The sequence below is a fragment of the Fragaria vesca genome, linkage group LG2 (genome assembly GCF_000184155.1).
Source record: "Fragaria vesca subsp. vesca linkage group LG2, FraVesHawaii_1.0, whole genome shotgun sequence".
Classification (NCBI taxonomy): domain Eukaryota; kingdom Viridiplantae; phylum Streptophyta; class Magnoliopsida; order Rosales; family Rosaceae; genus Fragaria; species Fragaria vesca.
This window is the reverse complement of record NC_020492.1, coordinates 11345540-11363984: the sequence shown is the minus strand read 5'-3', so window position 1 is coordinate 11363984 and position 18445 is coordinate 11345540. Positions and strand designations below refer to the sequence as shown.

Genomic DNA, 18445 nt, shown 5'->3' with positions numbered 1-18445 from the left:
TNCNGTTTCGTTTCTTCTCTCTCTCTCTCTCTCTCTCTCTCTCTCTCTCTGTCTCTCACGTCTGCCACCTTCTTCTCTAGTCGATTCCGGCCGTTTCCGGCCACCACACTCCACCAAACTCTACCAAAACATTCCTTTCCTCTCCCTCTCCAAAACCCCTCAATCAATAACCACATGCAACCCTCAACAAAGGAGATCGACGGAGGAAACACTCACTGTCCGACGAGTTCTTGGCATTTCCGGCGACCAATTTCGATTCCGATGGTAATCCGGCCCTCAACAAATCTTTTGTGTTTTCAATAAGAGCCAAGGAGAGAATCCTAATCCAATTTGTAAGGTAATTTCAATAACCCTATTTCTATGTTTCTGGGTTGTTTCGATGTTGAGTTTTCCGGCAAGCCATGGTTCCGGCATCGCCTCCACTTACTGGTTCCGGCGTCGCTCGGCCCCCTTGCGTGCTTCACGTGGTTGATGACGCCATGGCCCCATGAATCGGGTTGAGCTGGCAAAGGAAGGCCTGGGTCATAGGTATGACCCAGGCGAAGACCACCTATGACCCAGGCGAAGACCCAGTGAAGGCCCAGGTTAAAGAAATTTCAAGGGTGGAGGGAAGGTTTTTCTGGCTGGGTCTTCGTTTGATAAGGCGAAGGTCTGGGTCTTGCTTTTAGGGTAAGTGGACTTGCTCTAACTACTAAGATATGTCACTGAAATGGGCAGTGAGGGGGCTGGGGCTTTGGCAATAAACATCCGAGCAAAACAAGCCCTTTGAAACTATGATACATTGACACAAACGCTATTAACTAAACACAATTTCCCCATCCCTTAGTACTAAAAATTTTCCCTTGTTTATATTCCCTTCCTCAAATTATACACTCTCAAAAGAAACGCAGTACCAAGGCTTCTAGCAATAGCAGAAGGAAATAGTGAATTATAGCTGTCCTGAAGCTTTTTGAATATCTAGAACAAACGTTGTGCTACTATCTGACTATCAAGGATTTGGTAAGAAACATCAAACACTTTACGGTACAAATGAGTCTAGTTACCTTCTAATTGAACAAATATCAAGCAACACTTAGACCAAGGAATCTTATAACTTGAAAAGTTTTTAAGGCTCATACCTTCAAGCAAGAAGGTCTACATGGATATTTCAAAACAAAAAAAGGTCTACATGGAATATACCTACTAGTCTTGTACCCTTTATGATCACCAAGACAAAATCTATGAACATGACTTGCTTAATTTCCTATTACAACAATAAGTAAAGATCAGATACTTGGCCCTCATTTGCTTATTTAGTTGCTCCGGCTGATTCTGCTGTCTTAACCTCTTTGGGGCACTGAGATACATATGGTTTGAGCTGCACCCAACAACAGAAAAAGTGATTTACAACTACTTGTATGTACTTGTAGAATTCAGGAGTAGTAAACTGCTTTGAGAGTCAAATGTCTCTTTTAAAGAATAGAAGGAGTGTCGGTTTTAGCAGAACCACAGATTGCATCGAGGTCTAATTTATAGATAACAGAATGCACACACCAGATATAACAGAAAGAAAGGAAAGAAATATGCCCACCTTGAAGTCAGTTAAATCAGGGACTACATAGTTGGGTAGTTTGTCCTGCACCACAACGTATCCACCTGCAAAATTTTGAGCAATTCAGGAAACATATCGAGTGGTGTTATACTATTATAGAAAAGTGAATGAGAGCATTGTCAAAATGGAATGATAGCAAACCTTTTCGGGTGTGGAAACCAGTGGGCTTGCAGTTCTTGCCCTTGTAAAAATTCCTTGGGGCTCGTTTGGGGGAAAGAATGTCAAGAGATGCCGTTCGCTTTTGACGAAATGCCCTTCCTAGTCCCATTATTAGCCCAAGCGGCATTTCTCTGGCTTTTCCTCAAAATCTATCAAAGTACAACATGGTTAAAAACATATGAGTAAACCATATTTATACACAAAAATTCCAGAATTTGAAAGAGAATTTTAAGGAGTAAATCTTTTCTCGCAAAGGGCGCAAGGCCACTCCTCATCAAACACAACTTCAATTGAGTAATCTATCAAAAAGAATGCATACAACTTCAATTGAGTACATACCAGAATGCACATATAAAATACGACCTCAAATGGGATTCACTCTAAGTAATCTATCAAAAAAACTGAACAGAAAGAAACAGAATCTTCTCCATCATTATTAACCAAACCTAGACTAACCCCAACCATGTGATAGCTCAATTACAGATGTATAGGTTAAACCTCAGAGCCAGAGGCACAAACACGAAACAAGGTTATGATAACCATAGTAATAACAACGGAAACACTGTTGGTGGTGGTCGATAGCAATCGGCACTGCTAGCCAATGACAAAATGCAAATAGATGAAGCGAAGGAACATCAAAAGAAAACTTTTACACAATTAAAACATAAACAAACTAACTCATCATACTAATGGCTAGTCTTTCAATCTAACATAAATGCAGCAAAAGATTACACATTTAACAAATAACAGCACCCCCACCACCAATTTTTAATTTTTAATTCTTTTCGTAACGAATTTCAGAAACTGTAGCCATTACAAACATCCACCCTGCTCTAGTTAGTTTATGACATCAGGAATTTATCGAAAATGGAACATCGAGAGTAAACATGGAGACTTCAGAGAGATTATCACCAATATAAACACATGCAGCAACTATTAGGACTGCTTTAGATTGTAAAATAAAACCCTTCTTTAAAAAAGAGTAGAATAAATGTCTGGATAACAAACAATCAATCAATGATATTGACCTAAAAACAGAAAGCCTTGAAGATCTCATAAGTGGAACACAATGGCGGATACGTGTTTAAGTGTTGTAAACAAACCGCAACTTGTAAACGAATAGGGATAATGCCCATTTGATCCAAATGGGTAACTGTATACTCAAATTTTGTGACCAGTTTACTATAATACCCGAATCTTGTTCTAACCAGTTTAAGGTGGCAGTAGAATAAACCCACCATAATTTCTCAAAAACATATAACTAGGCCATTCTTCATAAGAATTTTCATAATTTTTGGCCAAAAACAAAACCATAGAGTAGGTGATTGAATGCCCAATTTCTAAGACGGATTTCTATCAATGAAGCATTGAAAACACAGAATGAATCAATTAAATTAGAGTACCTGCAAAACAGAGCACAGAAGGCGCCGCGCGACGAGGCCTGAGAAGCGAGAACTGAAAAGGTTGCTGTGGCTGGCGCTATTTACCGTTTTTCAAAATTACAAATTGGACCCTCAATGTTTACGAAACTACAGTTGTACCCCGAGTTTTCAAATGAGTAGCCTGCTCGTTTAGTTGAAGTGTTGGCGGCTCCAAAAAAAATCAGGGTTGCTCTTCTCAATCAGATTGTCAAGGTATATGGTCGATTCCTTCTGGGGTTTTCATTCCATGTGCTTTGTAATGTAATGGGCTCCTAGAGTGATTGGTTCTCTGCTTTGCCTTAAATTTTTACAGCTGAAATCTGTTTGATTCATTAATTTTTTTTGGATGAGAAATTGTTCTACTTGCTTTGCCTCCAATTTTAGCCATTACTGATGTTTACAGACGTGGTTGGAATCATTGGTAAAAGAATGTTTGTATTTTCAATTTTTCATATCTATTGAGACTTTGTTTTGAGGTTTCAAACTACCAATCATGTTGCATGCAATGATATAGTTATATGAAACATAGTCTTTGCTTGGGAGTTTAGAGTAGGTTTTGTTGTTAATCTCATTTAGCATTCCCACATTCAAATTTACATTATGAAGGAAATAAATGTTTTTTGTTTAACTGATCAATTTTGAAGAGATGCTCAATTTATTTTTATACAGCACATGAGTTTAGATGACTCTAAAAGACTATATTTTTGTGGAAGGATTAGACCAATTGATGTGGGATTGGCAAGACTTTTACCAGTTTTATGGGGATTTTGTTTCTTGAATTGTTCTCCACATTGTCTTAACCACCAGCCTAAGCACTCACTTAGTTACCATAGTACTTAGCTCAGTGCTATGACCAATTGGTTGAGCTACCAGATTTTAAAAGACAACACCTTTTGTAGATACATAATGTATCTAATGTTTGTAAATACGATATTGTCAAGCTGAACCATATTGATAATATACCCACAGAATGGCGCGGGCAGCATTACCTAGTTGGAATGAAATTTGAGTCCTTACAAAACCTTTACTGGCATATTTTGTTTGTAATAAACAGAGTTTCATTTATAACCTTGGTTCAAGATGAAGTAATGGATGTAGTTCTCAGCATTGACATTAACATCATGTGAATTTGACCTTTGAACGGACTGTCTAGAGTTGAAACGCAGGACTAAGAAACTACTAGTAAACTAGGATGTTCTTATTGTAATAAAGCCATTGTGGATTAATTGTCGAAGTTTGCAGTTTGGTTTTCTGATGTTACATATTAGATGATGATCGGCTTCTTTACTATTATCCAATTTTTAGTTCTAGTTTTGTAAGATGTTGTTATGATATTCCAACAGATGGAGTTCGTCAGCCCTGAAGGTCTCTGTTTAGATGGTCGCCGTCCCATGGAAGTATTTGCCTATCTTTTGATTTTCTTTTATATTAATTAATGTGTGTTCATTTATTTTATTAGTTGATTAATCTTTGTTTTTCTATTTGATCCCAGATGAGGCAAATTCGTGCAGAGATTGGTGTTGTATCCAAAGCCGACGGGTTCTAACTACTTACCCGTGCTTCCTGTTTTTATAAATTTCTTTGATGTTGTTATTAATTCATCTTGCTATCAAATTTCAGTTCTGCTATGTTTGAGATGGGTAACACCAAAGTTATTGCTGCTGTGTATGGCCCTAGAGAGGTTGGGTAACTTATTTCTGGGTTTCTACTGCTATAGTTATATTACAAGCTTAAGTTATAGCTAACATGCACACTTATTATTTATACTTCAAAATTCTTATCACATTTTAGTTGAATAATCGTTCAAGCTATTTATAATTTTCTTTTTCTTTCAGGTCCAAAATAGGAGCCAACAACTGAATGCCAATGCATTGGTAATGTATTTTTGTCTAGACCACTGTCTAGTAAACTAATCTGAACTTATATATGTGATGATTGAGTACGTTAACTTAAGAGGCATTTATTATCTCTCTAAGTATTGTTTTCTTTAATTGTTAATAATATAGGTGCGATGTGAATACACCATGGCAAATTTTAGCACTGGAGATCGAATGAGAAAACCAAAGGGTGATAGGTTATATGTTATAATCCCTTTCAGTCTTCAAGCATATGCGCTTTAGATGACCTTCTGTTAAAGTTTAGCATAACAGTGTTGTGTCCATTACTAAATAAATTATTATAACTAATCTCTGAGTCCTTGATGCTTTCAGGAGATCCACAGAGATATCTCTAGTTATTCGCCAAACTATGGAAGAATGCATCTTGACAAACTTAATGCCTCGGTCTCAGGTATTCTCAGTTTCAGTTGTATTATATTGGGAAGTTTTTCTGCTTGACTTCGCAGTTGTTCTTGTCTGAAGCCTTGTACCTTGTATTTCTTTTTTTTTGGTCTGAACCTTGTACCTTGTATTGTTGTATATGTTTTTTGCAGATAGACATTTTTGTGCAAGTTCTCCAAGCAGATGGAGGTAAATATCAATCTTCTGTGCAGTCCCAAGTTCTATTGATAAAATGTAATTTCAGATTTTGTAATGCGTCCTTCTTATGAATTAGTTATATTTGTGCTGCATTCACTAGTTTGCTTTGTAGTACTTCTGTTTAAGGCAGTTCATGTTGAGGACTTAAGGATCAAACTGTCAAAGTATGCTGAGAGTTGATGGATTTGTATTGTTGTTTTTCCATTTTATTTAAACAGGACTGTTCTGAAAGCACTTTCTATGTATCACTTTGAATTTAATTGCTTGATAATTCTATGGGATTTGAAGTGGCGTACTTCTGTTTAAGCCAGTCCTTTTTAAGTATGATGAGAGTTGACCGATTGTTTTGTTGTTTTTGCTCTGTATTCAAATGAGACTGTTCTGGCATGTTCTGTGTATCAACAAATTTAATTACTAGAAACTGCTATTGAATTTGAAGAAGCTGCTCTCTGGTTTGAGCAAGAATGAGAAGATCTATCTGAGAGCTTAAAATTTTAATCGATTTTTCTGCTCTTCTTTTTGGCAGGAACTAGATCTGCATGTATCAATGCTGCAACCCTGGCCCTTGCAGATGCTGGAATTCCAATGCGGGATCTTGTTACTTCATGCAGTGCTGGGTACCTTAATAGCACACCTCTACTTGGTAATATTCATGTAAATTTCTATTACTGAGAATATATTTTGTTGGGGTCCCTATAATGGCTTCATACTAGTATGACACTAAAGATTTTTATTGGCTAGACAGATTTAAACTATATAGAAGATAGTGCTGGAGGTGCTGATGTCACTTTAGGAATTATGCCGAAGTTGGACAAAGTGACTCTTCTTCAGGTTCTCAAAATCACATTCTTCTCTTTAAGTTACAATAACTGGCAAATTATGTTAACTGGCAAATTAGTTAACCACTCATTTGTGATATTATTCAATGCACAGATGGATGCTAAGTTGTCGTTGGATACTTTTGAAACTGTAATGCAACTTGCAATTGAAGGCTGCAAGGCAGTTGCAGATTATATTAGAGAAGTAAGCGCTTTTCATTTTCTCTTTTCTTTCCAAAGTACACGTTATCATTGATACGTGGATAATCACTGCTTATTGAGTACTTATGGCAGATATTATTGGAGAATACAAAGCAATTGGAGTATCGTCGAGGAACATAGTCTCATATCATGGTAAGGTGATCAATTTGCTTTGTTAATTGTTAGGTATCAAGTTCTAACAGTCGCTCACAGGTCCAGTTTCTCTTTTTTATACTTTTAGGCTGGCTACTGGATGTAGATGGTGTACTCTACGGAAGCAAGCTTGGAGGAGGTGGATCACACTTGGTTACTGTACTTCCCAAGTGGAGTTGTTTTGTACGAAATTGATTACTTTTAGTGAGGCGCTGCTGATACTAAGCTATGATCTGCTAACTAAACTATATATTCGTTTTTATTCAAAAAAAAAAAAAAACTAAATATTCGTTTTCTGTGTGATGTTATTATATCAGTGATGTAATTGAAACTCTGAAGTAATATTACATGATTCTGGGCTCCTTCATTTTCATAAATTTTGACATTTCAATGCATCAAGGAACGCGAGTTTGAAGTATCATTGCCCTTTGATATAAATGTTGCAAATTTCGTTTTTTGAAACTGAGCCAGTCTTATGATAAGTTCTTGTATTGAGATTTCTATATGCTATCGTCTTGTCGATGGTAAAGATTTATTGTATACCAGAGAGGGAAAAGTTGCTAGTCTTGTGATAATCCTAGAAAATAATCCTCTGACAATACTAGGTTACCATCCTCCACATCCTCCCTGAACAGTTTCTTTGAGGCGAGGTTTAACCTCCCTGCCAACAACAGAATTCTTAGTTTTGTTCTTGCTACCTGGTGGCCTACCCATTCGATTCTTCTTGGCCGGGGAAACCAGGATGATCTCAATAGCTTGTCATAGATATTGTGTTTGTAAATTGCAAGTACACAGAAGATATTGTGTTTCCAAGTGCGACTTCCTATTGTTCTGCAAATCCGTTAAAATTTATTTGGCATTGTCGAGCCAATAACTGAGACACTATGACCGATTATTAAACCAATATAATTACCACTAGAAATATATCCATTAAAACTTTCAACTGAGTTTTGGCATTGAGACCTAATTCCAAAAGGAACATAGACGGGGAATACCTATTATCTAATTATGAAGATTTGGACAGGTATAAGAATGGAGAACGAGACATGGTGTGGTTTTTTAATCTTCTAATCCTATTCCCTCGTTGTCATCCGTATTTCCATGAGCCTAGTAATGATCTAGTATGTTTTTATTTTTTATTTTTGAATTGTTGAACTAGTAATCTAATACTAGATCAAGAAGAGTCTAGAATAATCATCTCTCAGACTTCAAGGTCATGAGCTGAAGCCACAAGGCCCAGTGCTCTTGTTTTGGGCAGACTGAATTTGAACTTTCGCTCGCTGCAGATAGAAAGCCTCCGCAGGTTATAGAGTTCCGAAGGGCTGTCGATGCTCTTGTTGCTGTCGCAGAAGGTGTAGATGCATAGTTGGTAATTACAGCAGCTCGTTTTCACTCATCTTATGTCACTAATCAACGTTATATGCTTATTCTGTATCTGCAGAATGAAATCATTCAATTCATGTTAATTCTCTCTTTTACTGCAACGTATAATTTATGTTGAATAATTACATTAGTGGAACACTGGTTAACTATAGCTAGAAGTGACCAAGCTAACTCTACCCTCTTTTCTTATTATCTTTTATCTGTTATTGATGATGTACTTGTTGATGGGTAGTGAAATTGGTATTAGATACGAGACTTGACTAGGATATGCATTTGTGAAATTGGTATCAACGTTTGCGAAAGAATCAGAGTGACCATCCGACTCTCCTATGGTCCCATATTATGTAGAAATCCATTTAGTTTCTAGCTTTTAGTTAGTAGTTCTAGCTTTTTGGTTAGTATTTTATCAGTTAACTCTCAACTTCAACTTCTTTACAAATATCAACTCATCGTAGATAATTATCACTAGGCTTCTAGTTTTGATTAGACTTTGGTGAGGCCGAGCATTGCTAAGGCTTGGTGCTTTGAAGTAACTTTTCAATTTATTTTGTTTTCTTTGCTAGGTGACTTTAGTTCCGACGACCCATGGATTCAATTATTTTTTCCCAAAAATAAAGATAAATATTGGGATGTATATTAAGTAGATTGAGGTGTGTATTTAAAACAACTCTTTCATGATTGCAGGCATTAAAAATACTGGTGCATGACATGGAAGTTGCCATCTTTGACATCAGTAACTCATGGCTGGAAAAGGTGGGCATGCATAATACATTTTTCTTTCTTTCTGGAATTTTATTAAAGCTTGTGTTTATAGATTTCTTCTACAGTTGGGTGTTGAGACTGATTCTAGAAATCTAGTGTTGCTTGTAGTGAGAGCTCATTATTCACCCTCTTCTGATTTTTCCGTTGTCTGCAGGAAGTATGGCGTAAACGGCGGGATAATCTTATTCACCTATATGATGATTATGTGAGTAATCTTGCTCTTTATATTCCAGAAAAAGAAAGAAAAAAGTTCATGTTTCTTTTCTAGGAGTTCTAATTTTTCAAAATATAATTGGCCTGCAGGAACTTCATTGCAAGGTGCCCTGTGCTCTATTTGAACAACATGTAAGTGATTTTATATATTTATTCTTTTTGTGATCTTCCCACGTCAAGGTGAAATGTGAAATCCGACTTGATTTTTAATGAGTAGGAGCGATCCATTACTGTTGTGGCAACTCCACTGGAATGTCGACTGATGCGCCGACTCATAGTGAGCTACATGTATGATGATAGTGCTGACTTTAGAAGCTAGCCGATAAGCATGTGAAACTTTATGAGAGGTTCAAGTATTGTCCACGTCTCTTCGTTCCCACGATCGCTCCTCCAACACTGTCGCAAAGATGGTGATCATGACCCGATGGAAGCACCAACTGAAGGAATTCGCTTTCTTAAATTGATGAGTCGATGAAAATCTATCTGTGTAGAGGACATGTCGTATCTTTCCATTTGAGACTGTTTTCTCTTCATGCCTTACGTTGCTATTGTTTCTCTGTGATGATTTAGTAGTCATCCATTGTGCAACACTGTTCCGGCTTTTGGAATTGAAACATTTAGTTTATCTTTATGCTTGTCTGGTTGGATCATATTTGGAAGTCATTACATATTGTAGCTTATAGCTGATCGCATCTTACACATTTAAAAGGAATGAAAGAGAATCCTCTCCTGAGCTAGTTTCTTATCCCTATGCCAATCCCCTCTGTCATCTTCTTTCGGGAATTAGCAATGTGTTAAAGGTGATCGAGTCATAAAGCAGCAAGGGTTTGTCTCTCACACTGTTATGGCATGGTTGGGATAAACATTCAGCAATTACTAACGAATCCAGCGTCCATTTGCAAAAAACAAACCCACGCGAGGGCTTAACTTGTCTGAAGTTGTTTGTGGCACGTTTTCAGTTGGGTGGTTTGGGTTGGAGCATGGCAAGAGATCAAGATCTAGTGTTTTTATATGGAGGGTACAGTTGGTTTTCCTATTGGGTGAATGTTGTTGGTTGTTGATCTTGGTCAAATGAAAATACTCAAAATAGTCGAATGCCATGACATAGTTAGGCTACCTGCTTTATTTTGATCCTTAATCCCCGGTGTAACATCAACACCCTTCCCACACAAGACTAGAGACTAAATCTGAACAGAGATGAAATAGAAGATATATCTTCAATAATAAAAATTATACAGCGCACCCGGGTGTATCCACCGTCCATTTATACTTAACAAAAAAAAAAAAAAAAATTAAACGGTGGAGATGACGGGTGCGCCGAATAGGCTCTCCTTCAATAAAATGTTGCAGTAATCCCAGTTTATTTAATCTATTGATAAATAATTGTATGCCGCTTGTTTACAACAACAAAATCTCTAATGACTGATCTTTAACAAGAAAAATATCGTAACAATCGTAAAAGCATCAAAATCGGAGGGTCTCTAGATTTAACTTGAGAACTACAGTGGGGCACTTTCCAATATCAGCAGAATTGAGAATTCTTGTTGAGATTTTTCCTTATACGCCATAACCCGCTTCCACCAACAGTACCAAAAAGTTGAATGAGGCATGATGCTAAGTAGAAAAAACATATCTTTGTAATCCACAAAAATGTTGATAAATCAACCCTGCAATATTAGCCGTTCTCTGCTCGGTCATAAGCATTGGATTTATGCTTCGGTGCAAATGTGAAGCCATCTGGAACCTTCCCAAGCAACATCTCAGACAGCCTAACCTGCATAAGTAAAGAGAAAACATGTATCAAACTACCTCACCTAAAAAATCTACCTCACCTAGCAGGTTGGTTCAACAGATTTGACAACAAAAAGAGAGTAAAGTGGTACCCAGTCTGCGGCAGAATCAGAACCCATTAGTGTCTCAAGGTCATCACGTCCAAAATAAGATGGTGGGCGCCAGCTCAGTCGTTGTGGGATGACATCTAGAAGACCAACGGGTACATATCTACAAGTGTAGCTGAGCCATTCCAACAGAAAACGCCTAGTTGTCTCGACACCTGGGACATACAACATGATAAAAGCCCATAAAATCAGAAATTTGATAAGCACAGATGTTCCAGAACATTAAGTTGGGTGACAGTTTTGCTCAAGAACCAAATAAAAGAATACATTACTGTAAAAGTAGCTAAACATACTTTCACTGCAAGGAAAATTTTTGCTGCCAATTATAATACCCTTTATATAAAAGAAAGTTTTTGATAACAGTATAAGTCATAGCTGGTATGCAAAATATACTAATGATACAAACCTTTTGTGTCAGACCCCCAATGTTCGAGGCCACAACGTACATAATCCTTCAAAATATTAAATCGCTCCCCAGAAGTGATGTCCCAGTGCCTCTGCTCCTTTATTTCTGTGACAATCCAAGGCTGAAAACACAAGGAGGGTTTAGTACACTAAGGTCCTAGGTTCCAAACTCAAGCAGAAAACTTAAAGCCACGTGCGCACAAACAGAATATATTAATCCTAGACGTCTAATAAAAAATACATGTTGGGTTGGGTGTGTTTAACAAAATTCATACCTTAATTAGCGCTCCTCGAGCAATCATGCATGAAGACAGTTCAGGGCACTCAACTTTGTGCTTGTTCCAATCTACATAAGAAAATATGTCTCCATTTCCAAGGACTTGCAAAGAACCAGGGGCTTTTTTAGCGCATTGGTACACATATTCCCAATCTGCAAGCTTGCTGTAGCGTTGTTGTCGTGATCGACCATGTATTGTTACTGCAGTGGCTCCCCAGTTGCCCATGTCAGCGATAAGTGAGTCAATACGATTCTTTCCCTCAAAATAGGCTGTGCGGACCTGTAGCAAAATAGCAGTAGTTAATATTCCTTGAAGATCCCTAAAGACTAAGAATTTACTGACATCAAGAAGAAAAGAACAATCTTTTTATTCGCAGTTGTACATAACTGCCATAAAATTTACCTTGATAGTTATAGGAATGTCAACTGTACCAGAAGCTGCTTGAACAATGCCTTTCATTCGCATTGGTTTTGTTAGAAGAGCTGAGCCAGCACCTTTGTTCACAACAATATCTATTGGGCACCCCATATTTATATCAATGAAGTCCACGGTACATTCTTGTTCTATAAGTTCAACAGTGCGTGCTACAGTGTCTGGATATGACCCACATATCTGAACTCCAAACAAATCCTCAGATGAATGTCTCCTCAGCAAGGCCCATTCTGATGCTTGACCCTATTCCCATATGAAAGTTCCATTTAGATTAAGTAAAATATATCAAACTAATTTATTCATGTGCAACTAAATTGTAGATACATATGCAAATATGAAACAAGGGCAAAAGACTAGCCCTTAGCTCTGCTAATGTGAATTGAAACATCTTCATCTGTCAGGAGACTACACTGTCTACCATATTAATACCGAATGCCAGTCCTTACATAGCATATCTGCACAATTGATATGTGCTATTTCTTTTCCTAGAAGATCAAAGAAAAATGAAAAAGCATGTTTTCCCTTGCACTGAAGAATTGTATATTAAAGGATGCTGATAACTATTTCAGGTAAGTTACCTTCTGATGTAACAGCTTCACTAGTCACACTATCATGCATAATATGTTACAAACCCTAGAAAATGATTTGATTAGCTTTTTGGAATGGCATAAAGTACTTTTAAGTCATCCAAACTTGTGTTATCACGTGAAAAAAAAAAATAATAATAATAATAATAATATATGTGTGTGTGTGTGTGTGTTGTGGTTTTTCCCTTGTAGGATATTGATCATCTGGATCATCAGAGGTAGTTGATCAAATTGACCACACAGTGAACTTAATGAGCATGGAATTGTATCTCAAAGGTCAAATTTCAGGTATATTTTAAAAAAGATAAAGACTGCTCAGCAGGAAAAAGTTCAGCACAGACCTGCAAAAGATTTGTACACATTGCCATTTCACCGCATGTTATATCTGCCCCTAAACCTTTGCAAACCCTTCGGAATGGAAGATTTCCGACCGTGGTCAGAGGTGCAAGATACAACTTTTCTCTGAAGTCAATAAGCTTCTTTTCACGTGGGTGTGTCTTTAAACTTTTGTCATTCTCTGAGAATTCAACATTAGCTGCAGATTCTGGTTCAGGTTGCGTGCAGCTTTGCCCAACAACTTTTTCCAAAGCACTCTCACCTGTTGCAGAACAATCAGAACTTTCATTGAATGCCTCCAACTATTACGAGATGTTATAAAACTGTAAAGAATGAAAAGAGCCAAAACCTCCATCATCTGCTTCACCACAGACAAACTCCTCTTCACTTTCACATCTTGCCTTCTTTGACGGCCTAGATTCTTCTGATGGAAATTTTTCATTAGCACCTCCCTCTTCTTTTACTTCAGCAGACAATTCCATTTCATCAGATTGAAATGTTTCATCGGCACGTCCATCTTCTTTTATCTCAGCGTTGGACTCCACTTTATCATCTGTGTTACTGGGAAATTCACTACAGTCATTTCTATCAGTAACATCAGAATTCTTGGAAACATCCAATCCATTCTCCTTTAACAAGGCATTTAGTTTTGACTTGGCATGCCCCTGCGAAGATAGGTCATAGAATTTTTTATCATATACGAATAGATCGTAGAGTGATGCATTTAATTCAAACAAAATTTTGATTACCGCATTACTGATTGTTAAGGCAGGAAAGGGAAACCATGATCAAATGAAGATATTTCATTATGTCACACATAATGAAACTAATAGTGGATTATTACAACAGAACAAATAGTGGATTATGTCACACATAATGTTTGTCAAATAGTCTAATTCCCTACCATAGACATTGCCACACTTCAACCAAAATAGTGGATTATTACAACAGAACAAACACTCCAAATGTCCAACAAATAAAGTGTAGAAGTTTCATGTGTCATAAAGAATTTAAGCATTGTGTTTCTTTATCAGTGCCCCTTCACTTTCATAGGGAACAAAAAATTTATTAAAGAAAAGAGTAGACACCGAACAAGGAGTCCTCAGAATTATATCAAGGTGAATGACACAACAAAAAACCACACCACCATACAGGAATAGAACAACAAAAGGAAAGACTCAGTAGCTCTCAAATCTGAAAGAACAGTAGAGAAAGAGCTTTTGAATTTGGACCTATCTTCTCCCAACCAAATAACTTAAACCCCATATACAGAAAAGCAGTGCTGGCTGACCCGACTGAAAATCTCAAACTAGCCTCTCTAAAAACCTTTGACTAGGTCACTGGGAAACCTACAGATTCCGTACTTTCACAATAATTTCAACACAAAATGCCAATTGTAGACATGAAACACATGTCGTCTCCTCCGAACCTATAACAAATATTCACCCTGCAACTGTCGAAGCTAACAATCTCACCTTAGGATATCTTACCTAAGACATGAGAGGAATTGAGCAGAAGAGAGGGTGTTCCATAGGTGTCTAAGGTAGATTTTCAAGAGAAAGCTCGGGATGATTCAAACTTCCAGACCATATTCCTAAACATAACACAAAACATGAAACTAACCTCCAGACCATTGGATATCATTAGGAAAAAAAAAAAAAAAAATCCAAACTCAAAGAAATTCCCATACAATCTAGCAATGAAGTTTTACTTAAGGTACTACGATAAATGGTAAGAACATAGATATTTTCCCACCCAGTAGTCTTCCTTAAACCTATCTCCCCATTTTTTTCACCTCATAGTAACATAGAGAAAAGAAAGAAACAAGACCTCAAGCAATGTCTATTTTTAGACATCAACTTACTCCTAATGACACCATGAAACTTCCATAGCTATTTTGTAAGCGAAACTTCATTTTCCCTCACCAAAACCCCCCACTTCTAAGCCAACATTTCCTTTATCAGCGTCACCTCTTCTCATTTTACCAAGCGTTCCTTTTCCCCTGACAATAGCCCTTGCCACAAAACTTCCTCATCAATCTCTTCCAGTCTTATATCACACCGATGGGAATTCTAAGAATTGACTGATAGTTATTAGGAGGCTACTCTGCAAAACTGCAGTTTTCAATTTTCTTTTTTCTTCCTGTTTAATTATTCAATCCCTGGCTTTTGCAAGCACCACAATAGACCCCAAATCTCATTACATATCAAATACTCTCTCTCATATTCTCTGGGTGAGGTATTAATATATTACACACTCTTCTAATAAGCAACCACCTAGATAAAGAATCATGGTAACAAAACATAACAGATTAACAACAGATTAGGATTACTTATCTCAGAAACAACCCAAACATAGCAAAAAGGGGGATCAAAGAACAAAGTTCCTACAACCTAACCTAAATATGAGTGCAAACAATGAGAGAGAGAGAGACAGAGAGGGAGAAGAAATTCTCAAAAGAAGGATGTTGGATTGATACCATGAGACCAAGAGCCTTGAGTTTGGCATCTGCCTTGGTGAACTTCACTTTATCTTTCCACAAAAGCTTCTGCACATTTTTGCTTAATCCATTCATCTCAGAGCTTCGTCTATGAGCATTCACATCTCCATCTGCGACACCATCTTTATGAGTGCCCAAAAACCTACACGACAGACCATAAGGACATGGCTCATCGACTGCCATAAAAGGACACTCTCCCTCTATGTCCTCAGGTTTCTGCATTAAAAAAAAAAACAGAATAATTGGCCAATTTTACAACATGTCCAATGAGTCAAATACTAGACTAAGCATTCAAAACTACCTGAGCTTTAAAGGCTTCTATGTCGTGGCTGTAGCGGCACTGATCCTTATATGGACACCGAGTAACATCTCCTCTCTTTGCTACCTCTGGACAGATACCGAGAGGCAATTTCTGTGCCTGCAACAACAAACTTAAATGTTGAATGAACACTAGTAGCTCATCAATGACCAACAATTTCAACTCGCAAATGAATCAAGGTTAACCTCGCGCCGTTCACGCTTGAGCTGCCGCTTGGACTTCTTCTCCTTGACTACGCTAGACTGGGGAGGCTTCGCGTTGCCCTCGGAGACGGCGTCGTTTTGATCCTTAGAGCCAGGCCTGATGGGTGCAGGGCGAAGGAACTGTTTCTTTACCGGAGCGATGGACTTGGCTACGAGCTCCTCCGGCGTTCTCTGGGGCGGTCCTGTTTCGGCGGGAGAGTCGTCGCCCATGGTGCTCTACGTCGGAGGGTTAAAGAGAGTGAGAGTGAGAGCTGGAGGAGCGTACAAGGGTTTAAAGAGACCGGAGGTCAGAATGTAACGTCGTCGTTTCATTTGATCAGATTTTTATTTAATCTTATTTCTTTTTGTGCAAATCACTTAAAATTATCAGCCAGATGGGTTTTTTTTTCGATCTCATTAAAACAACATAACAAACCTACAACAAAAACCCTCGACCAACACCTTTTCTTAGCTGATCCAAATAAAACTTGAGAACACAGATAGAGGTAAACAGTGAAACCAAATTAGATGAGAGACAATAGTTAAGCCTAGAGAAGCTAATCTATCAGCCACAAAATTTGTCTCCCGATATATATACCAAAAAAAACACTGCCGAAATTGAGACACCAACCATCTAATATCTTATAAAATAGAAATGAGAAACTAAGGAGATGCAGACTTGCCATTAATGCAGTCGATCAGTACCTTTGAATCTCCCTCAACTAGAATCTGTGGGATTTGTTGCAACCAAGCTGTATGGAGACCTTCTTTAAAAGCTATGGCCTAAGCTATGGCCTTAGCTATGGCCTTAGCCATCAGGACAGAAGCATCACCAATATATTTAGCAGCTGCTGTAAGAGGATAACCATCTGCATCACGGAAAACAAAACCAATCGCAACATGGTTATGCAGAACAGATGCATCAAGTTAAGTTTCACAAAATCTCTATTAGGAGGATGTCATTTAATCATAGGTAGAGCTGATGTTTTTGATTTGTGAACACAGTATTAACTGACAAATAATTAGAAAGGAACATAGTAGCATGAAAATAACATTGTCGGGCATCAGCAATGGTTCTTCTAAAAATAAGGTGATTCCGCGAATGACAAATGGACCAAGTTAGCATTAAAGCTAATTGGAGAGAAGTCTTACCAGGGAGATCAAACAAGGACTTTAACCAGCATAGAAAAGACTGAGAATTAGAAAGGGTCAAGGGGAAGTCCCAAAATATTACAGAAGGACCGAACGCTTTGAGCAAAAGCCATTGATAGAACAGATGATCTACAGTTTCCACCTTAGCATTACAAAAGGGACAAGCAGAAGGAACATTAGGGTTATATAACGTGAGGGTATCTCTAACTTTAACTTTAGGAGAGAAAGCTAAGCGCTATATTCTACCCAAAAATGAAGCATTAGAATGGTGAGGAACCGAGCTTTGCTGTATCCAACTAGCAAAACTAATGGTAAAAGAACCATTACTAGAAGGACCCCAAATAAAACAGTCTGATGTGGGTTGTAGAGGAAGAGGAGTAGCCATATTTTTATTGACAATATCCATAGGTAGTACATGTTATAGTAAAGAAATGTTCCTTGTACCATTACAAATAAAGTGACTAACAGGAATATCCCAATCAGGAATGAGAACAGACAAAAGGAACGGAAAAAGCTAATTAAATTGCATCTCTAATGATCCATCGCATACCATCCATAAGAATATCTCTATAATCCAATATACCTTTCCAAGCATAAGAATGAGAAGATTTCTTGTGCGTAGTAAGGAAGTGGTCTCCTTTAAGATATTTATTAAGTTACTAACTGAACCCACGAATTAGTAGGTTGAGTAAGAATCATCAGCCAGATGGTTAGACCTGGTTAATTCTTAAAAAAAAGGTTAAAATTCTAATTATATATAGTTTTTAAGAAGGACTAATTTCAGTTTACCCCTATCAACTTTAGGTCGATCATCATGTTAGTCATTCTTCTTTCAATTTCATCAAAAACACCCCTCAACTCCCAATTTTCATCAGCCACGCATGTCCAAACCTCCAATCTCCATCTAATTCCTCTGTCAAGTGATGATTTGATATCAAGAAGAAAGTCAAATTCTAAAAGTTACATTTCGGACCATTTTTCCCTCATATCGATAGACATCTTCGTTCTCATCACAACCCCCTAACCTTAGTGATTTTGGTGGAATTGAATGCAATTTGTCTATTTTTCTTTTTTTTTCTTTTTCTTGATATCAAGTCATCACTTGACAGAAGAATTGGATGGAGATTGGAGGTTTGGACATGCATGACTGATGAAATTGAGAGTTAAGGGGTNTTTTT

General features: G+C 37.5%; 3 protein-coding genes across 3 annotated transcripts; 1 reads left to right on the top strand and 2 right to left on the bottom strand.

The window, feature by feature from the left end:
* Positions 1 to 1065: 1065 nt before the first annotated feature.
* On the bottom strand, positions 1066 to 3183 carry LOC101294417 (39S ribosomal protein L41, mitochondrial-like). Its single transcript, XM_004290324.1, has 4 exons — positions 3154 to 3183; positions 1733 to 1899; positions 1571 to 1635; positions 1066 to 1357 (listed from the first exon to the last, which is right to left on the bottom strand). Exons 2-4 carry the CDS (start codon positions 1875 to 1877, stop codon positions 1289 to 1291), a joined length of 279 nt encoding a protein of 92 aa, XP_004290372.1. The 5' UTR covers positions 1878 to 1899; positions 3154 to 3183; the 3' UTR covers positions 1066 to 1288.
* Positions 2984 to 7279, top strand: LOC101304239 (exosome complex component RRP41-like). The gene is made up of 13 exons (XM_004290271.1): positions 2984 to 3384; positions 4515 to 4568; positions 4664 to 4710; positions 4792 to 4852; positions 5007 to 5045; positions 5178 to 5245; positions 5382 to 5460; positions 5603 to 5639; positions 6175 to 6291; positions 6394 to 6479; positions 6582 to 6671; positions 6761 to 6820; positions 6909 to 7279. Exons 2-12 carry the CDS (start codon positions 4515 to 4517, stop codon positions 6806 to 6808), a joined length of 726 nt encoding a protein of 241 aa, XP_004290319.1. The 5' UTR covers positions 2984 to 3384; the 3' UTR covers positions 6809 to 6820; positions 6909 to 7279.
* Positions 7280 to 10512: 3233 nt separating this feature from the next.
* Positions 10513 to 16954, bottom strand: LOC101297891 (tRNA-dihydrouridine(47) synthase [NAD(P)(+)]-like). The gene is made up of 11 exons (XM_004290250.1): positions 16821 to 16954; positions 16119 to 16352; positions 15916 to 16032; positions 15594 to 15830; positions 13464 to 13779; positions 13120 to 13376; positions 12162 to 12434; positions 11757 to 12038; positions 11483 to 11603; positions 11062 to 11231; positions 10513 to 10952 (listed from the first exon to the last, which is right to left on the bottom strand). Exons 2-11 carry the CDS (start codon positions 16344 to 16346, stop codon positions 10854 to 10856), a joined length of 2100 nt encoding a protein of 699 aa, XP_004290298.1. The 5' UTR covers positions 16347 to 16352; positions 16821 to 16954; the 3' UTR covers positions 10513 to 10853.
* Between the last annotated feature and the right edge of the window lie 1491 nt (positions 16955 to 18445).

Coding starts and splice junctions, on each gene's coding strand:
- LOC101297891 (XM_004290250.1), bottom strand. CDS start 16,346: ATGGGCGACGACTCTCCCGCCGAAACAGGACCGCCCCAGAGAACGCCG. Junction 16,033..16,118: donor TCAAGCGTGAACGGCGCGAG/GTTAACCTTGAT, acceptor TTGTTGTTGCAG/GCACAGAAATTGCCTCTCGG. Junction 12,435..13,119: donor TGTGTACAAATCTTTTGCAG/GTCTGTGCTGAA, acceptor ATATGGGAATAG/GGTCAAGCATCAGAATGGGC.
- LOC101294417 (XM_004290324.1), bottom strand. CDS start 1,877: ATGCCGCTTGGGCTAATAATGGGACTAGGAAGGGCATTTCGTCAAAAG. Junction 1,636..1,732: donor TGGTTTCCACACCCGAAAAG/GTTTGCTATCAT, acceptor AAAATTTTGCAG/GTGGATACGTTGTGGTGCAG. Junction 1,358..1,570: donor CTGATTTAACTGACTTCAAG/GTGGGCATATTT, acceptor TGTTGGGTGCAG/CTCAAACCATATGTATCTCA.
- LOC101304239 (XM_004290271.1), top strand. CDS start 4,515: ATGGAGTTCGTCAGCCCTGAAGGTCTCTGTTTAGATGGTCGCCGTCCC. Junction 5,246..5,381: donor AGAAAACCAAAGGGTGATAG/GTTATATGTTAT, acceptor TGATGCTTTCAG/GAGATCCACAGAGATATCTC. Junction 6,672..6,760: donor TTGCAGATTATATTAGAGAA/GTAAGCGCTTTT, acceptor TACTTATGGCAG/ATATTATTGGAGAATACAAA.